The sequence below is a fragment of the Atractosteus spatula genome, chromosome 12 (assembly GCF_055471065.1).
Source record: "Atractosteus spatula isolate fAtrSpa1 chromosome 12, fAtrSpa1.hap1, whole genome shotgun sequence".
Lineage (NCBI taxonomy): Eukaryota > Metazoa > Chordata > Actinopteri > Semionotiformes > Lepisosteidae > Atractosteus > Atractosteus spatula.
In genome coordinates, this window is record NC_142717.1 from 11,533,209 (window position 1) to 11,555,825 (window position 22,617).

General features: G+C 39.4%; 3 protein-coding genes across 4 annotated transcripts in view; 1 reads left to right on the forward strand and 2 right to left on the reverse strand.

Moving 5' to 3' along the window:
* Nucleotides 1-5,686: 5,686 nt before the first annotated feature.
* On the reverse strand, nt 5,687-8,022 carry LOC148822663 (uncharacterized). Its single transcript, XM_088928910.1, has 4 exons — nt 7,866-8,022; nt 7,366-7,510; nt 6,468-6,576; nt 5,687-6,071 (listed from the first exon to the last, which is right to left on the reverse strand). Exons 1-4 carry the CDS (start codon nt 7,942-7,944, stop codon nt 5,946-5,948), a joined length of 459 nt encoding a protein of 152 aa, XP_088785036.1. The 5' UTR covers nt 7,945-8,022; the 3' UTR covers nt 5,687-5,945.
* A 6,551-nt stretch (nt 8,023-14,573) lies between these two features.
* abitram (actin binding transcription modulator) lies at nt 14,574-20,806 on the forward strand. The gene is made up of 6 exons (XM_088929395.1): nt 14,574-14,769; nt 15,055-15,106; nt 16,767-16,896; nt 17,375-17,451; nt 18,231-18,300; nt 20,247-20,806. Exons 1-6 carry the CDS (start codon nt 14,700-14,702, stop codon nt 20,382-20,384), a joined length of 537 nt encoding a protein of 178 aa, XP_088785521.1. The 5' UTR covers nt 14,574-14,699; the 3' UTR covers nt 20,385-20,806.
* Nucleotides 20,695-22,617, reverse strand: part of ctnnal1 (catenin alpha like 1) — a 100,915-nt gene continuing 98,992 nt past the window's right edge. For both annotated transcript variants that reach the window (XM_088929392.1, XM_088929391.1), the window contains exon 19: nt 20,695-22,552. In XM_088929392.1, coding sequence (XP_088785518.1) covers nt 22,388-22,552 — 165 coding nt within the window. In that variant the 3' untranslated portion in view covers nt 20,695-22,387. The remainder of the gene's footprint in view (nt 22,553-22,617) is intronic.

Genomic DNA, 22,617 nt, shown 5'->3' on the forward strand with positions numbered 1-22,617 from the left:
TAAATAAAATTTGGTTTGTGGTATGGTAGTGCTGAATGTGTCCAGTTCTTTCCCCCATTCACTACAGTGCAGAATGGGGGAAACCATCTTCTAGGACACTAGAAGCTTTCAGTAAGAAGAACAGAGGACCGGTTACCAAGCTGCGCTCTTAATTTAAATAATCGAGGAGCAACGAAAGCACTGAAACTAATCATCTCCTTTCAGTATTCTTTGTTATGGTGATCCCATGCCTGTATTGCTAGGACTTGTAAAAAAACTTTGGGAGCTCATCCGGCATCGGATCATTATGGTGGTGAAAGATACGGGATACAGTGCGGAGTTCCGAGCAGGAAGGGAAAAGATTTGAGTGCTGAGGGGAGCTAAACTACAAGGGCTCCGGCTGAAGATGAAGTCTTCACTTAAGCAGATCTTTGGGGACTTTAAGACATGGTAGCTTCAATTGAATGAAGAGGACCTGTACCAGATAACAGTGTTATTTACGGGGGGTATCCACTGAAAATATTTCTGAGTGTAATGAAATTGAGATATATGAGTATATACTGTCACAGTTTAACAGCAGGGAACTGTTAAAAAAATGGATGATCAGGGCATGTCAGAGCAAACTCCAAACTTCCTGGATGTTACTGCGTACTGTAGCCCATTTACTGTTATGTGTCCTGGCTGTGACTGTCCAGTTCTCCACAGGAGCATGGAGGAAAAGGTTTATCTGGCTTCACTTCTGCCCCTGTACAGGACCCACAGTCTTTTCCAGTGCTCCTTTGCCTTGGAGAAACCCCAAATGGTCACTTGGCTGTGTTGCTCTTCATTCTTCCTCTGAGATTCGTGAGGATCCTTTCCTCCAACTCTGCCGCTTTACACTCTGTGTTGTGTAGGATGTGAGTATTCCTCATGGTTCCACAGCCCTTGTTTTGTGAGGGCCGCCAGCCGCCAGCAAGGTGCTGTGTGTCGCTTTGTCCCCTCCAGTCAGTTCCAGTCCCAGCAGGGTGCATTGGCAGCTGGGCGCCTTTCCTGCTTCCAGGAGTTGTCCGGTGTTGTCCATTGACCCCCGCACTGCTTTCACGAAGGGGGCACTCCAGAACACGTGCTCCTGTGTCTCCTCGATGAAGCACACAGTATGCCCCGGGGCCAGTGTGGGTTCCTGCTGAGTGAGTGTCAGTAGGGGTCGCCAGCTTCTGGTGCACAGCCATCCAGTTAAGATCCATCTTCTTGTTGTCAGGTTCTTTGGGTTGAGTTCCTGCCCAAGTCTCTTTTGGTGTTGTCGGTCTCTCCCCGGTTCCCTCTCACCTCCTTGTACAGGGTCCCGTGGTTGGTGCAAAGCTCTGGCTGTCTCATGGCCTTGTATCTCTGGCTCCATTTACAGCATGGGACTAGGCTCCTCTTCTGCTTTCAGTCCAGTGTTTGACCACTGGATCAGATGCCTCATCAGAACCACAGCTTGACAAAGTACTGGTACCTGTGGCCGATTTGGTTCTGCGGCGCCTCGCAAGGGTTGCAAAAAAGATGCAGTCAAGTTTCGGGGGAAAACGCAATATGTCTCTCGCCCCTTCCTTGACTGCCTGGCACGTCTGATTTTCTTGTGACGTGTGACGTACTTGTACCTGCTACCCAAAAGAACTCAAAGACCATTCCTTGCAGCGCTCGTGTGAGTCTGGCTTGCAGTGGGTACACCACGGCCAGGTATACTAAAGCCGGCAGGATATCTGCTTTCAACACCATCACCTTCCCCGTGACAGACCGTGCGACAGACCGTGCTTTCCACAGACTGAGCTTCGTGTTCACCCTGGCGATCCACTCTTTCCAGTTTACGTCTCGTTATCCTGGATCATACGAAACACCCAGTATGTTAAGGTGCTCCATACAGAGCTTGAGTCCTTCTGCTGCTGCGTTTCTGTCTCCCCAGGGTCCAAAGAACCTGACCTTGCTGTTTCGGCGCAAGCCCAAGGTGTCAGAGTACTGCTCCATGGTATCATTAGTCCTGTCTCAATGCCTCTGCCAATGGCTTTGTAAAAACAACATAGAGAAATGGTGAAAGGGGACACCCTTTCTCACCCTGGACTCCCAAGGGATGAAATACCTCAGATATCTGTTGACATTGACTCTACTCCCCACTTCAAAGTACAGTATCTTTATCCAGCGGCTGAAACGTCCTCCGAATCTGAAGTATTCCAGCACTTTTCCTGTGTGAGGAGAACATACTGTATGCTGCTACCTTCAGAATCAATGTTCCACCCCTCCAGGTGCTGTCAGCTTCCATTAGCTCTGGTCCAGCAAGCCAACTCTATTCCTCAATAGCAAACTTTTTTCACACTGGGCCTGGCAAATGAATCAGATGAACTACCACTCAATCCAGCTGTCCAGAACCTGTGGTGCCTGTCAGTACAGCCTTTGCTGTATATTCTTCATGATTTCCTAACCCACTGAGTCTCACAGGCCTGTAAGCCAGCTCAGTCCATCTCTAGAAAGAACTCCTATCTGGAGAGCGATCTCTATCCTTCCCAGCTATAACCTAAATAGAAACTGAACACTTTTCTTCCCATCACTTCTTTGAGCCAAGATGGTGGCTTCCCTCACATATTCACCATATAGAAGTTAATCTTCAGTGCTGGCAGGCTGTATCCTGGGGAAGCTTAAAATTTTTGAAGCAAGACTATCTGCGCTGTCATAATATTATTTTGGGAAAATTAGATCATAGGAGCTAAGGTTATTTAATTATGTCCCACAGGGGTTTGAAACAGGTTTCACAAAACTTTGTTGTTTACTAGTTAAAAACACCCATTCCCAAAACACTTTACTCAAAACAGATTTTGGCAGTCAGTAAGTATTACAAAAGCTTGAACCTTTTGTTTACAATTTATTTACAATTACAAAAGCTTGAACCTTTTGTTTACAATTTACTTTGTGCACAAGATAAATGAATTCATCTTGGTTAATTATTTCTCAACATATTCATGGAATTACATTAAAACATCTTTTGATTGTGCTGTTTCACTTTCACTCTGAATATCTTAGAGTCATTACTATAAGAAAATAAAATAATTGTAAAATCATTTTGAAAATTAAATATGAACTTCGTGGTTTGTTTTATTATATAAACTATTCACAAAGCTGACAAAAATAAAAGGCATTATTTGTTACATTCTCTTGTAGGAAACTTATTTGTTCTATTCCAATAATGACACATGAATTGGAGGTGAGTTCAAACACAGCTTATTTCATTTTGCCAGAACTATTGTACGCATACAATGTATGTTATTCTGTTTTTAAACTTCCCACAGTCCTCCTTTACAGAAGTATGGAAAGTCAAATGGAGAAACATAACATTATTAAGTACAATATATATTAAGGGTTACACAATGTAATTCTCTTTAAAGAATGAAAACAATGAAGCATGGAAAGCATTATGAGTTCTGTGATGAAACCAAAGGCACTAAGTGTAACAAAAACCGTAACAAAAAAGGAATTGTCAGTCGTTCATTATCATTTTGTGCTAGAATATATGATTGTCAAAAAACCAATGAGTTATATAACTGACTAAATAAAAAAAGAAAATGAATTTGTCCACAACAAATTGTTTTGGAGAATTTGAAATGAATAAATATTTTCTTAATCTTTTTAACAAATGCTTTATCGTTATTCTTTGCTTACATTCATGGCAACACAACGTGAATTTAATTACCAAAAAATTGATTCTTTACAGAAAAAAATAGAAAACACTTTATGTATTTAATGGCATTTTTTCTCACATTGAATTAATTCTCGGAACGGCAATTCTCTCCAGTATTTTACAAGCCTGGCATTCTGAAGTCGATAATGCCTGACAGATTAGCAGAGACTGCCAAATTGCCGACTAGTGGAGAACCTCCAAGTTTATTATGTGGTACAAGGCCAGCAAGTCTTATAGTAACTGGAATATAGCAAAATGAATGAGTTTCTGATTAACCAAGAACTGCAAACACGTCATTTGTTTTAGGGCACAGTTTCAGAGATAGGATATATTAAACACCTTGGTTTTCTGTGTTTTATGTCCAAGAGCTCCTCTACTTACAGACTGTTGCAAAACTAATCTGTCAATCTTTTCTTATTCCTTATTATTCCTTATAACAGGTCATCAGGGGCAAAGCTACCTGCCCTGGGTGGGACCTGCAGGATGTCACCACAGACAGGCAGCTCAGGGATGCATGACTTAGGCCACCCAGGATACCCAAGGATAGTCACTTTCTTATTCTTAAGCCACTCTGCTGTAGTGTTTTGGGTCTTTGTCCTGCAGAAAGGTGACTTTTTGTCCCAGTTTTAGATCTGAGACAGATTTTTCATTAATATTTACCTGTACTTTGCTTCATCTATGTTCTCATCAGTCTTGACAAGCTTCTCAATTCTTCTGGTTCTTCTAAGAACCAGAATCACAACATACTGCTGCCACCACCATGATTAAAAGTACTGTAGGGACGGTGTTGACTGAGTAATGTTCTATGCTGGTTTTGTGTCAGATATAACCCTTGGCAATTATACCAAAAAGTTCTAATTTTGTCTTGTATGACTACAAAACCTTTTGCTACATGTTTTCAGTATCTCGTAGGTGCTTTGGTGCAAACTCCTTTAAGATGTTGTTTTCAGTTTCAAACAACCCTCTTTTGTGGAGTGGCCAGGATATTGCTGAGCCAAGTCCATTTTCTCCTACCTTGCTGAACTCTGTACCTCTTTCAAAGTTATCATTAGGTATCCCTAACCAGTTTCTTTCTTGCCTGGATGCACAGTTTGAAGTGTCTGAGTGCTCTGTCTCAGTCCTAAGCTATACGTCTTGTTCACCTATGATTGTACAGCCACTTACAGCAGCAACCACATCATTAAGTTTGACACCACTATTATTGGGCTGATCGACAACAATGATGAGTCCGCATACAGGAGTGAGGTGGAGTATCTTACAAAATGGTGCCTTGGCAACAATCTGGCCCTGTCAACAAGACAAAAGAACTCATTGTGGACTTCAGGAGACTCAGAGGGAGTCGCCCCCAATCAGCATCAATGGCACAGCAGTGGAAACTGTCAGCTGCTTCAGGTTCCTCGGGCTGCAGATCTCCACCGACCTGGCTTGGACTCACAACACTGTAGCGAATCTGAAAAAGGCACAACAGTGCTTGCACGTTCTGCGGTGCTTAAAGAAATGCAGTATGAGGAAGCAGTTCCTCTTGAACTCTTACTGCAGCACCATAGAAAGTGTCCTCACTACTGGCATCACTGTGTGGTACAGCAATACTACAATGCATGAAAGAGATGCACAACAAAGGATTGTGGCAACAGCACAGAGGATTATAGGATGTGATTTGCCATCAATTGGTGAGATCCACACCATCCGCTGTTGCAATAAAGCCCAATCCATCATTTGGGATCCCAACCATCCCAGCCACAGACTGTTCTCCCCCCTGTACTCTGGCAAGCAGTACCGCAATATTAAAGCAAGGACCACTAGACTCAAGAACAGCTTCTATCCCACTGCGGTACGCGTCTTCAACAGCTAACTGCCATGCCTTAATACACATCTGCACTATGCACTTTTTACATACTCTACCATTTGTTTTGGTCTCACTGCTACATATTTATTTATTGTTCTTGTTGTCTGCATTGTGTGGTGTTTTTTGTTGGAAAAAGGACAAAAAAGTACATAGTCAATTCCATATCCAAGTACTAAGTATATAAGTATATTATACTTTATTACAGTGTGTGAACACTTCCAATAACTATTAGTTACTTGAAATATATAACAAAGCATAAAATTACAATTAAAGGTGGCTGTTTTTTAACATTAGATCATTCATTTACTTGCATTGAAGAAAGCCTACTGTGACTGAAGCATGGACATAAAATGAATTATTGCCAACAAAAGTGAAATACATGTACTGTATTGTAGAAATTAGAATGGGAATTTCTGTGTGACGTTAGGCCATTTTCTATTGGTCCATCATTCTTCCAGATCCAAAGTGGCAGTTATCAAAGAGAAGCTTGTAACCAGGGCCTCCAGCTTTCACGAAGTCACCAACCGTTTTTGATCCTTGGAAATTCTTTGTCTCAATGATCTGAAATTCATGTAAAATGATCAAAGAGGCATGGTTAATAGTGTCACATTTTTAAATTAGCTTCTCCTTTGTTGGATTTGAAAAAGCACCCACTTTAGTAGCAGATTTATACAAAGCTTCTCTTCCAATTGAACAATAACAGAGCTCAGTTCACAATCATACCTCTACTAATATATTCCCATTGAAAATATTAATCAGTACGGTAAAACATCCTTATACAGACCCACAATCAATGCATTCTAATAAATAAGATTAGATGCACAATGTACTGTAAAACAAGTAAATGATTCATAGGCTCACATCTACATTCCATTATGTCTTCTGAAAAAAATTCAGTGTAAAGATTTTCAGAACTCCACGTACAAATGTAAAATGAACTAAACTGTAAATACTTACTTCCCATTTAGAACTCATATGGCGAGCATCCACCACTACAGTCTGTGAGCTTATCCCATAGCCATCCCCTTTGTGAACCAGCCACTTGGATCCATCAGCTAGTGTCACTCTGACCAGAAAAAAGAAGATATTCTTCATTACTATAGCGCCTTGCTGAAATATTCACACTCTTCCAAGGATTTCACACTTTGCTAAATTAGAAATGGGATATGTGTTATTTTTACAGAGGCACTTTGTCACGGATGTCGGAAGGGATGAACCATAGAACAGCAGGAGAGCGAAAAGACCCTGTGCGTAGCGGCGAGACGGGGGTTAGCCCAGGCTCAGCTGTTCAGGGAATGCCGTATAGAAACCTATGCCCTCAGGTAGCGGACGTGGGGCGACCTGGTGCTAGGCGGGTTTCAGGACATCCGAACGTCAATGCTGAGCCCCGGCAGAGTGCAAGACCTGGAAATATATAGCCCCAGGGAACAAGAGACCGGAAGGACAGCAAAGTAGGAAACTAGGGACAGGACAGAGTAGGAGCACCCTCTGGCTGCAGAGGGCGTGACACACTTGCTGTGCACTCTCACGTCCTTCACTACGTAAGCAATTCCTACCTTATTAACCATGCAAAAATACATTTGCTTTGCAAATCACCATCTGACAACAAACAGCTGCAGTATCATCTATACTCCCTACATAACATATGAAACATATTCAGACATATTTCTGAAAACAAGGCCATTCATTATATCAAACCCCACACCAGGAAGTGGCATTACAAATCTTCAGCCCTGTAGTTGAGGAAGAACCACGGTGACAATTCAAGTAGATGTCTTACACCTGTTAAACACTCTTCAAAAGACAAGCGTGATACATTTGAGATGTAAATGTACTGTGGTATTATATTATTTACCTGACTCCAGAGTGGCTCAACGGCCCCAGAGTAAAAGACCAGCCATCGAGGGGTCTTTTCATTCTGTCAGCTTCATACACCGGAGAGTTGTACAGGCGGGTGAGGTCCGACTGACGGGTCAGGTCAAAGCTGTAAGATCCACTCCCTGAAGACAATTAACACTTCTGTTATCACACGCTTCTTCATTACTTTGACATGTTTCTTACTTAAGCTATAAGGATCTTAGAACTACCCTCTCCCTGTACACAAATATATATATATCAACAGCTAAATTGACAAGTTAAATGACAGTCTTACTATGCACAGAAACATCCATAGCCACATTTGTCATGCGTACAGGTCAAAATGTGCTCAAATTTTTTAAAACTATCCCTTTATCTCAAACACAAACAAAAGCAAGTAACACTGAAGTGTAATTTAAGATGTGTTTTAAATTTTAAAATCCCAGTATTCATTTTCATGTAAATATGACTTTATATCAGTAAATACAGTGTACAAACCACCACCAGATGAGGAGGCCTCAGTCAGAACCAGTGTAGTCAGGAGACAGATGCCGAATACTGTCCTGAAGGAATGCATTGCTGAAGCTGGAACAGTTAAGTCTTGCAGTTGAATTCAAGCTGCTTCTGCGGAATGAACTGTGAGTGAAATGTTTCGATGCTGCCTTTTATACCAATCAAAATCTGACCTATCGGCCCTTAAAACCAAATTACCTTACTATTCAAACAAGTTAAGTTAAAAATCAACATTTTCCATAGAGATTCTGGACAAAAACAACTCCACCTTTTTTGTCCTCGATTGCGAAATTCTTCATTGTGAAACATTGGAAGTTCCAGGGAAGAGAATGTGTAACTGAGGCCAAATGAGGACTAAATCTCTTTTGAGCACTTGAAAAGCAAACTATTGTGCTTTTATTTCTAACATTTGGGCCCATTCAAAATAAGAGAATCATTTCGTTTTACTGGCCTATTACATGTTCTTGCTAACAAAATATATTTTATATACATCAAAACCTAGATGCCAGCTTGAAATATACCTGTAAGACGTGAAAGATTCTGAGTGCACAATTAATAGTATATGAAAAGACCCTCTCAAATAAATCTTTTTCAGAGGTAGAGCTGTTACTTTCCTGCTAGCTATTAATGAAGACAAACAACCAGTTTAAAACTTAATTTGAGTGCTGTAGTGACACGGTGTGGGGCTCTGGGTTCAATTCCAGACTTGGGGTGCTATGTCTGTGGAGTTTTTGTATGTTCTGCCCATTTTCTTCAGGTTCTCCGGTTTCCTCCCACAGCCCAAAAATCATACTGGTTGTTAATTGGCTTCTGGGAAAATTGGCCCTGGAGTGCTGTCTGTGTCTGTGTGTGCTCTGTGCCGTCTGTATCACCTTGTGCCTGTTGATTACCAGGATAGGCTCTATATCTCCCACCACCCTGAATTAGATGAAGCAGTTAGAAAATGGATGGATGGCTTAAGTGCAGGCCTTGCTTGTCCTGGGCTTTGACCTTAACTCCACCGAAGTGTTATGGGAAATAGTCACCTGAAAAGTGAAAAGGAACAGAATGCCAGCCACATGACAAATTCCCACTGTAAGTTGATATTGAATATATGTTGATATACTGCTAAAATGACTAGACAATACCCAGAGAAGCTGCAGTTATAACTAATAGAATAAATGTAATCAAAGCATAATCCGTCTGATCCAATAATTCTGACCTCATACTGAATACATTGCCTTGAAATAGTATTCACCCCCATTCCAATAATGCCACATTGTGCTGGATTAGAAATGCAAATGCACACGAGTGAAATACAAATTACAATTGTACACATTTAAAAAAATTATTTGACTTAATCTGATAGAAAATCTGTGGCGAGGCTTGGACATCGCTGTCCGTCAAAGGTCCCGAACCAACATGACAGAACTTGAGTAATTTTTCAGAGAAGATTGAGCAAAAGTTTCACTATCCCAGTAGGAACAGTTGTTAAAACCTTTTCAACAAACACTGACATCTGTAATTCCTGCCTCCACCAAATATTGATTCAGGGAGATAAATATTTCTGCAATGCCCATGTTTTACTTTTTGATTTTGCTTGGCAGTTTTTCCTTATATTTCTTTCCATTATGACTGTGTTCAGTTTCGGCATTCTCATTTTGATTAAAAATATTCATTTAAAAAATCTATAGATGTCATTTGAGTGAATACTTTTACAAGGCACCCAATTATTTATCTTACACTTCACTATCTCTGGTTGCTTCGGTAGGCATAGAAGTATTCATTACAACTCACTCCAAGGCACCCAATTCAACCCAGTTTACTCATTCCCAGCTCTTCAGCCACGTCTCTCACTCTAACACTCTTCAACATTATCTGTCTCTTTTTTACTCTTATCATCTCTCTCTCCTATTTTTCCCGGCTGACCCTCTTTGGCAAGGAATGTTTCTCTATAACCAGCCTTGGCGACCCTCGACACAGCAGCAGCCAGGCTGGTGATTTTCTTGCCTTCTTGCTAAGTCAATGGCCAGCAGCCATATCATCCTGCAACTCACAACTGGCAAACCACTGAAGGTAAGCAGGTGTGAGCCTGGTCAGTACCTGGATGAGAGACCTCCTGGGAAAAACTAAGGTTGCTGCTGGAAGAGGTGTTAGTGTGGCCAGCAGGGGGCGCTCACCCTGCAGTCCATGTGGGTGTTAATGCCTCAGTGTAGTGACGGGGACACCATACTGTAAACAGGTCCTGACTCTCTGTGGTCATTAAAAATTCCAGGGCATTTCTCGAAAAGAGTAGGGGTGTAACCCCGGCGTCCTGGCCAAATTTCACATTGGCCCTTACCACTCATGGCCTCCTAATAATCCCCCTCTATGAATTGGCTTCATTACCCTGCTCTCCTCCCCACTGATACCTGATGTGTGGTGAGCATTCTGGCACACTATGGCTGCTGTCGCATCATCCAGGTGGGGCTGCACATTGGTGGTGGTGGAGGGGAGTCCCCATTACTTGTAAAGCGCTTTGAGTGGAGTATCCAGAAAAGCGCTATATAAGTGTAAGCAATTATTATTAATTAAGTCATCCCAGCCACCTGCTCCCTTCAATGGACAGGGTTTATTTGGGATATAACCTGGGCAGCCTAGACTCCACACTCTTGTGTATGTGGAGAAGGGATGCTGCTACCTTGTGAAGTTATCGCCTCCCTTCACTTCTGGTCCTGCAAAACAACCCTGTTCATCAGCAGCAACCTTCTTCCACACTGGGCCTGACCAAATGAACAAACTACAATTCAGCCCAGCTGTCCCAGGATCTGTGAGACTGGTCAGAACAGCTTTTGCTGTATCTTCTTCAAGCCTTCCTGACCTATGGAGTCCCACAGGCCTGTTAGCCAGCCCGGTCCATCTCGAGAACCCCTTGTCATGAAAGCATTCTTTCCGGACCCTATGCAGACGACACAATCCGGGGTAGAGTGAGGAAAACACAGGGAAAAAAGCATGTGGGAGTCGGGAATGAAAACAAGGGGCGTGTCCGTAGTGCGCTGGTGTTCGGGGAAGGTGTGGCCGAAGCAAACTGTCCAAAACTGAGTCCAATGGGGAATCCGAGGGAAGGCAAAATCCAGAACTGGGCGGTCCATCCAAAACAAACAGAATTAAAACTGGAACCGGGTCAGAACCGGCAGGAACAGGAACTTTAAAACCTTGACGGGACCAGGTGCTTCCAGGTCCCGGACTCGCCTGGTACGGGAACCAATGGAGAGCCCGGAACAGAGTGAGCGCCCGGCTTTTATAGGACGGGGGGCAGGAACCAGAGGCAGGTGCAGGGAATGAGTACTGAACAAGGAAGGGCTGGAGCGTCCTTAAGAGGAGGGCTTTACGATAGTGACACCCCTATCTCCGGAGAACTCTCTCTCTCTTTCATTCCCAGTTGGTCTCTAAATGCAAACTGAATATATTTCTTCCCAAATGGTCTTAGAAACCTCGTGAACAGCCCTCACAGGAGTAGCTAATACCATGGAGAACTTGTCCTAACAATAGCTCTCCCTCACATGGGATCCTACACACTATGAGTGCTAAGTATTCAATCAGGCCAGCTGTGTCTACATTTTTCAAGCTCTCATTTATTAGGTGATTATCTTGGCTTAAGGTCACAACATTGGGCATGAGTTCTGAGACAAGATGGTGGCATGCTTACAAAGGCACCACTCATTACATCATGCTATTACGTTGATTGAAATTAATCTTTAGTGCTGGCAGACTGCACCCTGGACAAGCCTAAAGTTTAGAGTAAGAATCTCTGGGCTGTCATCAGATTATTTTGGGACAGTTTAGCATTGAACAAACTTAGAGCATATCTGCCAAGGCCATTGGAAGAGGGTTCCGAAAAAGGTTTAATAGAAAATAAAAATAATAAAAATAATTACTAGTTGAGAACACTCATTCCTGACTGGTTGGTTCTATTCTTTTACACGTATAATGATGAACAGATATTAAATGTCTTCTTGTGTCTGTCAGGATTACACAATATATCCATGAAGAGTATAAAACTATAAAATGTTTAATAAAGTGCAGAAAACCTTGTTCAATTATTAAATCAAGGGCATTAGGTGACCACTGTGACAAAAAAGAACTGTCACTCATTCTCTCAGTTATGCAAGTTTATTATTTGTTTGCTAAAAAATCTATGACAGTCAGGAAAACTATTTGTAAAATATAAACCCAGATAAAAAGAGAAAATTAATTTGTCCACAACAAATTTGTCTTTTTTTGGTAAGAAGTAATGATGAGGAATTTCAGTATTTTAGTGGCATATACTGTATGTTACTTACACATGTACAGTATGAAGCATCAAACAAGATGAACACCAGACATGAAAACTAATGTTTTATGACAAAACAGCTGTATAAGGTTATACTTGAAATTAATAATTATTTTCTCAATCTTTTTTAAAGATTACTCTACCATTGTCCTTTAGTGCTTGCATTTATGACAGCACAATATAAATTTAATTAGCAGAAAATGCATGCATTACAGCAAAGAGAGAAAAACAGTTTTAAGTTTTTTAAGTAGTTCTGGTAAGAGTAATTCTTTCCAGTATTTCACAAGCCTGGCATTCTGAAGTTGACAGTGCCTGACAGATTGGCTGGCACTGTCAAATTCCTGCTAGTGGAGAATAGCCAGTTTTATGCAATGCCAGCAAATCTCCTCATAGTAACTGGAATATAGCAAAACGAAACAGTTCCAGTTGGTTTCTGATTAACCAAAAGCTGTAAATATTAATTTATGGACATTTGTTTAGAGTCAATTCTAGAAACAGGATCAATTAAACATCTTGGTTTTCCGTGTTTTGTATCCAAGAACTTCACTATTTTTGTTTATTTATAAGTTGGTGCAAAACAAATTTGTCTCAACCTTTTTTTATTTACACAGGTAAATCATGCTGATACCAGACCTAAACAATTATGACAGCTATGCAATCATGTGCAAATCGTACCTTTGATTTCATGTACGCAGATTGTCTTGAGGCAACAACACCTAAATGCAAATGGGAGCAATTCCAAAATACATTATTGAAGGAAATGTTAATCTGTATTTATTATATAATAAAGTATTATTTACAGTCCATAAAGTTTATGCATAAATATTTATACACTACTAAAGAAGTTTATGCAGTTGTAGAAATATGAATTAACAGTAGTGATATTTAATAATATAAAACAAATTTACACACATTAAAAAGAAAGAGGAATCAAAACACTTATGTAGTTCAGGTGTGTAGCTGCGTCAGCATGCATAGGCTGCAAAGGAACAAGTAATAGGTTTATTCCATGCTGAAAACACAACGTTTCGGCCGTGGAGCCTTCTTCAGGTGTGAGAGAGAGACAAGGCAGTAGGCAAAGGTAATGTAGTAATGTAGCAGGAGAACAAAGGCTGGGAGGGAGTAGGAGTGAGAGGTGGGAGCAGGGGACAGAAAGAGATGCCAATCAGGAGGTGTGAAGTCAGAATAGGTGTAGAGAGGTGTGAAATGAAACTTCCGAAGAATGGAGAAAATTTAGAAAAAGAGTAGTCTGTCGTTACGACATCTGTAAAGGAATAGAAGGTGGTTAGAAAGCCTGGTCTTGGAACAGATAGCTGTGAAGATATGGAATGCTGGTTTAGTGAGAGAACCGGGCAAGTGGCCCAGGGAGGAAGAAAAGGTATGACGAAGAGATCTAGAAAAATATTTGCAATCTGTGTGCAGTTTGTATCTTCTCTTTGTGTTTGTGTGGGTTCCCTCCTGGTACTCCCATTTCCTCCCACCTTCTGAAGACATACTAGTAGGTTAATTGGATTCGGTGAAAACTGGCCCAGTTGTGTGTGTGACTGCCCTACGTGGAGTGCCATCCAGTGTAAGTCTATCCTGTCTTGTTGCTTCCCAGGTTAGGATCCATCTCCATCGTTGGATGAAGTGATCTGAAGATGGATGGATTTTCATGTATGTTCAGATACTGCATATACCCGTGGTTCTAGAGCACACAAAATCAGGTAAAATATTGTCAAGTGTGCATTTACCAGGAACTGGGATATTGGAAGGCTCTGTCTTTTAGTTGAGATTGAACCAAGGTTCTGAATAATTGGTTAATTAAATTCCCGTGTCTCTTTTCGAAAGACATTAGCGAAACCCAGGTGTAAATCCTATTCAGAACTTTAGTACAATCTGGCCTTCCAGAAATTCCACGTTAATGTAATCCGTAAAAAGTAACTTTTCATTTCCCCTCCTGCTATCTGTTGTGATGTGTTGTGGCTGTGTTAGCACATAAAGGCAATCTCGTGTCACCCAGTTTGGTGCTGACTTGGGAAATAAATCTTTGCGACCCTTTGAAATGAAATATGCAAGATAAATTGCAATAAATAAAAAGGAATTCTAATTAACAGGTTGAAAAGCATTATAAGGAATTCTGAAACAGATCTAGGGTATGGTGTTGTGGATAGAAGGTGTCTTTGAAATTAATTTTCTGGATTATGTTAATATGTAAATGTAGGGAAGAGATATAAAATTATTCTTTCATTTCTTAGGTCAACTGGACTAGTTGTTATTATTATGTCAGAATTTTCTTAATTTCACTTTTTGCATTTTACATAGATACAGTAGGTGTCAGTAATACACCGAGAGGTTGTGCATTAACTCAATAGGAACGAATCCGCGCAGTTCGTGAGGCACTCGGAAATATTTACTGGCGTACGGAAGAAATCAAATTTGTGGTGTGACGGTGTTTCGAGTCCCACTGTTAAAATATTGTAATACAATTTTGTGCTGTATATAAAATCAAATTACTTTAAAGTAATCCAGATTGTTTATCTTTATCGATGGAAGGTGTGAATAATGACGGAACTCCTTCTGTTATTGACCGGTATTTTACCCGATGGTATAAAACAGGTACGTAAATTAGTTCTTGTCCGTTTAAACTGTTCTTGAGCGAGAGAGCAACTTCAGTATTTAAACAGATTTTAACCTTTTTTGAGGTTATGCCTTAATCAATAAGGTACATGGAGAGAGAAATATTTTAGGAAAAATGATATATATATTTCAAAGTTTAAATTTATAATACAGTTTGTTGTATTGAATGTTAATATTATTGCACGCTTTGTATTTGATTTTACTATATCATTACTGTATATTTAACATTACATTTGCATGACATTACGACTTTTTATAATCAAGATTTGAAGAATAAACCGTGTGAGGACCATTGCATTCTGCAGCATTCCAATAGGTAAGTACAGAAATTATTTTTTAATTGATGTTTAATTTACAGAAACAATTTGTAGTGTAACCAATTTCGGCAAAGATTGCTTAGTTATTAATAATACATACTTTAGCTCCCCTTTGCGATTTTTGGATGAAAAAGAACAAAACCTAAAAGACCTGAGAATGTAGAAATATTTTTTTATTGTAGAAATAAAAACTTTATTTAGCTAACGTGTATATAAACCTATGAAAGCTTATATAAAATTATATACATTTATAACAGTGCAGTGGTCTTGCCCTTTTTTTTTCATGTTTGAAATTGTGTTTGTTCTAAGATTCATCTGAGCTTTGTTTGTGACTCAGGTTCATTTTACAAGATGCATACATGCTCTGATACACAAATACACATAAATTACTCAAAAAGGGATTTTTTAAAGCATCTTTCACCTTGAATATCCAGTGCTGTTTGTACTGGATTGTTGCTGCATAGGAGATGTTTTTGTATTTTTTATTATACCCAAAAAAGTCTTTATGTGTATAAAATAAAGATCAGTTGTTTTGTAAATGTCCTTTTTAACCTTCAAAAAATGACTTAAAATGGTACAATAAAAACATTTTACGTTTGCACTGAGGCTGTTTGGTAGAAATATCCTCTCCTTAAGTTCCTGGCTGCATATTGAAAGAGGACATTCTGTTATAAGGATCAAATAAAATACACTTGTATTAAAAAAGATTAACCTTAGCTTATTATTAAGTTGGTATAAGAGTACTTTAGCACATCTTTTGTATCAAATGCCTTCTGACAGTAAATGTGTTTTATTGGGGATTTTACATGCAGATCTGCAGAACAAGCATGCTGTTTTCTAATTAGCTTAAGTACTGCTTGGGAACCAGCTGTTTCTATGACAACCTTAATATTAAGTAGCCACTTTCAGTTGTTTGGAAATGAGTGGTTTAGTTCAAACATAATTAAAAAAAAAACATTATCACTTAGATTTGTTAGTTTCCAGTTGTCCAAAGACTTTCTGACATTTAGAGTTGGGGAAGAATGTAGTCTGTGAATAAGGTCGTTGATGTGGCTCGTATTGAAGTCTGCATTAAGGCATTTTAACTTGTCAAAATTGTCAACCACAGAAATGTTGTGATAGGTGGAAATGGCTGACTGTCAGCCATGTTTAAATGAATGAAATGCAGTTGGACAGCTGTTTTGTATGAAGCCGCAGGGCTTGCTTTGTGACAAGTTCTAGAATGATCTAAAAATCTTAAGAAGCCCCTGTGGCAACGCAGATGTTACGTACAACCTGTTCAAATCGAAATGTTCGGAAGAAAAACATTTCCCACTTACAAAAATATATATAAAATTGACTTTTAGGTGGGATTAGACAGATCCACAAACAGAAAGGATTAGCTTCTTGTATCTCTCTCATTCTGCATTTCCGCATTAAATAATAGTCTCCATTTGTCTTCATGAGCTTAATACTAAAAAGATTAATTTCCATTGCTGCTGTTAAAGTTTCCTCTTTGATTGGATGCGTCTCAAAAGCTGTATCCACACTGCAGTCAGGGATTCAGACTGCATCTGATTTGCACCCCCAAGTTCATAACCTGCCGGAAAACCCTTTCACCGTTCTTCTTTAGGGTGGTGGCTCTAAGTGTGGTGCTTGTCTTTTCTTTTTTTTTAACAGAATCTGTATCGTCACACTTGCGGAATCGCATCCCATTTTACAACGTGGGAAGAAAATCAAGAGCATCAATTACCAGATCAGTGCCAACTGCAGCCGACTTCAGAACAAAGTGTCCGGGAAATCAAAAAGGGTATTTCTCAAGCCTCTGCATACAGCATGTGACATGCATGAACAGGTTCCTTCTTTGCAGTTTGGTGATACTTGTGACAGTCCTCTCAGTGTTGTTTGTTAGTTGATGGAGGCTTATTACACTGACTGAAAGCATTAGCCTGCTGTATCATGTGCTGCTGGTTAAATGTAAATTACATCAAGTATTGAGTCAATAATTTCTCCGATACTACCAAGGTACAAGGTAAAAATTGTTTTAAAATCATGGGGGGATAACATCAATTTTAGTTTGAAAATGTTCCCAAATTACAAATATCATTACAAGCCATAAGCATGTTGAAAGGGGTGTACGAAGTAATACAGCTACTAAACAGCAGAGATATCATTTGAAGAAGTATGTGTGAGCAATAAATATATTTCTGTATATTTAAAACATAAATTATTTCATCCCACTACTGCCCTTGTAATAAAATGTTTTATCCCTTTATTTCATTTTCTAGGGTGGACAGTTTCTCACGGAGTTTGCGCCTCTTTGTAGAATAACATGCACAGATGGAGAAGAATATACTATTTTTAGGTAAGACATGTACAAAGATGTCACATTTCCTTGATTTTAATCTTCTTCATATCCTCGGTTCTTGTGTCTTGCATGTACACGATGCCTGCAGCGGATGCCTTTGAGTTTCAGAAATGTGAATTAGTTACAAATCACACTTCTGACTACAATTGTTTTCATATTTTAGAGTATTTTTAAGAAATTCAATGGTGAGAAGAGCAGTAGTCTTGAATTTTGGAACCTATTTTATATCTAAATGTCTTATTGGTATGGCTCCAACTGAACTGCAGTTAGCATTACTTTGTGAGTAGCGACTTTATTTTTGAAGTTTTAGATCCCACGTTTTAAGTATTGTTCATTAATAAATACAATAGATTTTAAATGTATTTGTGCTTGTAATTTGAACAGAGATTAAGTATTGTTTTTCAGCTGTTGACTGTGGTTATACTATTCTAGTCTTGAATACTACATTAGTGGATTCGTGAGTCATACCTTGATCACCCCAGACAGTAGATTACTTGATAGTGGGAGAGTCTGGCAATTAATGAGGAAGATCTTATTCATTTTAATAAACCAGTGATATTTGAGTATTCAGACTTGTTGACGCCACATTAAACATAGCAGTGTATCGTCAATTTCTTCATAGCAGTTTGTCTTCTGAATGCATTGTGCCACGGTTCAACAGTGGCAGAGGAATGTTGTACAAATTTGTATTATAAATGCAAATGAGTTTGAAGGTTTTAGATTTCCATTAGTGGAAAATTGTGAAAATCATGATTTTTGTGCTGTATCTTTTCTAGCTGTATCAGAGGACGCCTGTTAGAAGTAAATGAAGACATCCTCACAAATCCAAATCTGTTATTGGAAAAGGTGAGGTCTTTTGCTGTTGAAAGTTTGAATGTGGTAGTTTTACACTGAAGGGAAACTTTAGCCTAATTATGTGGATGTACAAGTAGTGGACAAAAAAATGGAAACACAAATGTAATATTACTAATAGGGCTCTGGTCCACCATGTGTGACCAGTATGACCTGTGTGCTCTGTGTTATGGAGTCCACCAGGAGGAGTTCTGCAAGAGGGATGTGGCACCATTCTTCCTGAAAAAAAATCTTATCAACTCACATCTGGGTAATGGAGGTGAAAAATGCTGTCTCAGGCGTCTTACCAGAATATCCCATAATTCCTCGATCGGGTTGGGTTCTGGTGGCTGAGAAGGCCATAATGTATGGATAATATTTGTGCTCATCAAACCATAAGGTGACCACTTGCTCAGTGGATGAGGGCATTGTCAACCCGGAAGACACCCCTTGCAGCAGGAGAGAAATGCTGCAACTTGGGGTGAAGATGATCACTCAGCACCATTAACTAGTGATGAGCATTGACTTGGCCTTCTAATGAGTGCTCCTAAACCATGCCAGAAAAATATTTAAGATATAGATTTATATAACATAGTAAAACCACCAGAACCCTTCACTGCTGGAGCCAAGCACTCAGGACAGTAGATTAGTTTACTTTGACACCACATGAGAACTCCTCTGTTTGTCAAGAACTTGGTGAAGGATGATTCACCTGACCACATCACGTTTCTCCACGGGGTGGTAGTTCACTTCCTTTGCTCTTTGTACCACTGGACTCACAAACATCCACTGCCGGGTATGATGAGCGGTTTGTGCACTTCCACCTGAATATGGAATCCGGCTCTGAGGAGATCTAAAGGAGAGAATGTGGTGAAGTGCTCGAGGCAATCAAAAGAATCACTTTTAATAAATGTGAAGCCCAAGTACGTTAACCATTCTGGATTGAGAGCTTCTGTCCACTGTTAACCTTTGCTGATGATGGCTTTGCCTTGGAGTTTCATGTTGACATCACCTTAGACACTGTTGCTTGTGAAGCATGAAGTTGAGCCATCTTGGTCAGTGAATCTCCAGCCAAACCCACAAACCCTTCTTTCCAGTCACTGAGGTCTCCTCTTACAGCCATGGCTAGCCATAATTAGAGGCAACCTGGACTGTCCATTTATATACATGGATGACATGTTTATAAATGGCCCAAAGCATGCTGGTATGTTATCTGCTGAATTAATGCATGAGCCACACCTATGTGGAAGTCCTTTTGATATGTAGTGTCCCTCTTTACCCAGATGTTACCTTTTCTTTGTCCACTACCTGTAAATATGCTAGTGTCAATTTCAGTGCCTGATCCAAATTTCCGCTTGAAATGTAATGTGCATCATCATTTTCTGTGAGCTGTCACAGTGTTTTATAACCTTTCAAAATAAGAAATACTTAGTGTAGCTTTTGGAACCACAACTTTCCAGTTTTACTCGGTTTCTTGAAAAAAAACATGCTTAACTAGTATCTGAAATGAACCTTTATGGATAATAATAATAACAATAACAATAGTTATCTAAAAAAAGTTTAAATAGTTATTAATAATTTATTAAACTAAAATGATTTAAAAAGTTCACTATCTTCCAGTTGTCCAATATGTTTGTCTCTATGTGGGACCAAGGAATAGTGCAGTTGTGCTTTCTGAAATGATGTACTGTGAATACTGTGCAAAACTTATCTACTATATTTTCTTCAGATTCAATACAGTATTTAAGGCAGGGATGTCCAATCCTTGCTGCGGAGGGCAGTTATTTTCATGTTTCAATTAATCTCTTAGATTAATTCATTATTAGTTTAACTGGACTCATTTAAAATCTCCCAAGTGTTTCTGCTTTAAAGAGAAACACTCCAGAGACACTCCTCAAAAAGCAGGATTGGAGAGTGCCGATTAAAGATGTCTAAATGATTATTCCTCTTTCTCTCACTAGCCATCCACAGAAGGCTACATTGCTGTGGTGCTGCCTAAATTTGAAGAAAGTAAGATTGTTACTCAAGGACTGCTGACCCCAACAGAGTACGAGGAGATTGTCTCCAAGAGACAGAACACCACTCCAGAGCCGTGCTGACAAGAGGAACTGCTGGATTGTTAGCAGCTTTGTACAAATAGCTGTGTGCTTATGCAGCGTTTAAAGCCCGCTCTTGAATGCAGAAGGGATGTCAAGAAAATGCAGCTTTGGTTTTCAGCTACGGTTTTGAGAGTTTGAAGGTCCCATTAGATTTAAAGGGGAAAACATGTAAAGAAAGCACAGTTTTCTTTTGGTTTGTTTCACAGTTGAAAAAACAAGAGTGAATGATATGGGAACTGCTTTTTGAAAGGAGGAAGAAGTAAGTGCTTAGATATATACTCGGAAAACAAAGCCAATACCATTCCAGATTGAGGTGTTGTAAATTAAGATTTTTATTTGAAAAATATAATTTTACAGGTTAGAGAATTGTAAAAAAAACTTGACTTTACATGAAAAATAAATATGGTACAAGTCTTCTACACTACAAATGTGCTCAGTAGTTCATTCATGCTTTATTTTCCTAACCCATTTGCAAAGTACCAGACTGGCAAGACATTTATGTTCAGGCAATGACATGTCAATTAGGTAGAACATTAACCCTTTGATTATGGATGTGCATTCTGACTCAGGGCCTTAGTTTTTAAAAGGTGAAAATGTATTAGCACAAGAGAAATACACAGTATTTAGACACTCTGTCACAAGGTTATAACCAACCCTATGGTTTTAAAGGAGAGGACAGCTCTTCAGATGTCATAGAATTGGTATTTTGAGAATAGAGAAAATCTAAATCTAAAGAAATGTACGTAAAATCAGAATAGTATTTTTCTGTATACTTAAAATATACTGTTATATATATTCTATGTAAGACAGTCCTAAAATATCATGTTATTCTGCAATCAAAGGATTAATGGTCCAGAACTTACTATAATCAACATTTACTCCTAAACAGTAGATTTTCACTACATTTCATACAAGATACATGACAACTCCAAAGATTTTTTTTTTTGTAAATGACCAGTTTAGCAGCATCTTTGAATCTTCAGGACATTTATATACAGTTACTCAGTCAGGTTGTAATTATGTAAGCAAAGGAATTTGGTATCGTTCTTTTCTTTGAATGTGTGGTGTGCCACGTGCCGTGAATTGTATAAAGCGTGGAAGAAAACAGAAGGGGAGATGAGGTGACAGAATTGTTTTTGTAAAATTTACTGTGCTTGTTTGAGACACTTCATTGCTTTGTAGGAACTCACACGTACAAGCTCATCCATGCAGTTCCAGTACTGCTAACAAATTCTAATGTACTCTCCTTTAATTGAGAGCTTTCTTTTAAAAATACATTTCTCACTTGATGTAATATCTATTTCAACTAATGGTCAATAAAACAAAAACTGGGTGGGTACTTTTTTTTAGTTAATGTTCAATGAACCAGGTATTGGAAAAGTACCCACCTCCCTACTTCTCTACTTGATGCTACATCTGGCTTCATTCAGTCATGGTGACAGTTCATGCATAGTCCCAGTCCCAGAAAGGATTTAAAAACGGCATTTTTTTGGTGTTAGCATTGTAAAATGATGTGCTCTTTTCAAAAACCTTGACAGGCACTTACCTTGAACTACCTTTCTGTAAACAACACTAGGTAGTTTAAGATCAATGTAATCAGGGGTTGCTTGTCATTATTTACTGTACACGGCTGAATATTTGTGAGTAGAACCCGGTCTTACTGCCCTTAGTTCTAATTTGTAGTTTCCATTAGGCTTTTTCCACCGACAAAACATGCACTGTTTTCAGTTATTTTCCTTGTTTTTTTTTTTAAATTTCTACAAATCTATTCAATGAAGGCTAAAATCACATCAAAAAGCACTGAAATGATGCACAGCGATGCCAGTTTGTATTTTCCTCGGCAGAGCTCTGTAATGTCTTTTAATGACATTCTGTGAGTGCCAGGTGGTATACACCGAATGGAGGCAGCTGGGAATGGCTAGCTTATTTGGGAGGTTGATGAAGGAGCCTTGCTAATGAATCCCAACAACCATAAAGGCTTAATTTAGTCCAGGTGGGCAGTGTTACTTGCTCTCAAGAAAAGTGAGGTTGGACATGTGGTGTTCCAGCGATTTTACTCCGAAGCCATTGGCATTCTTTCTATCGAGAGCATCTTCATTAATAGGTGTTGGCAGCTGTTTCTCTCTCCAACTCTGAGGGGATCCCAGACTGCTCTTCTCAGACATGTACTGCAAAAATGTTAAACAATTCATTTTCTAACGAAATCTGCATTGTAACTAATCAGATCCTTGGA

What these genes read in the sequence shown, in the direction of transcription:
- LOC148822663 (XM_088928910.1), bottom strand. Translation starts at nt 7,944, where the DNA reads ATGCATTCCTTCAGGACAGTATTCGGCATCTGTCTCCTGACTACACTG. An exon ending in GGCCTCCTCATCTGGTGGTG is followed by an intron (nt 7,511 to 7,865) that starts GTTTGTACACTG and finishes AATTGTCTTCAG; the next exon opens with GGAGTGGATCTTACAGCTTT. An exon ending in TTGAGCCACTCTGGAGTCAG is followed by an intron (nt 6,577 to 7,365) that starts GTAAATAATATA and finishes TTTTCTGGTCAG; the next exon opens with AGTGACACTAGCTGATGGAT.
- abitram (XM_088929395.1), top strand. Translation starts at nt 14,700, where the DNA reads ATGGAAGGTGTGAATAATGACGGAACTCCTTCTGTTATTGACCGGTAT. An exon ending in ATTCTGCAGCATTCCAATAG is followed by an intron (nt 15,107 to 16,766) that starts GTAAGTACAGAA and finishes TTTTTTTAACAG; the next exon opens with AATCTGTATCGTCACACTTG. An exon ending in TGTCCGGGAAATCAAAAAGG is followed by an intron (nt 16,897 to 17,374) that starts GTATTTCTCAAG and finishes TTCATTTTCTAG; the next exon opens with GGTGGACAGTTTCTCACGGA.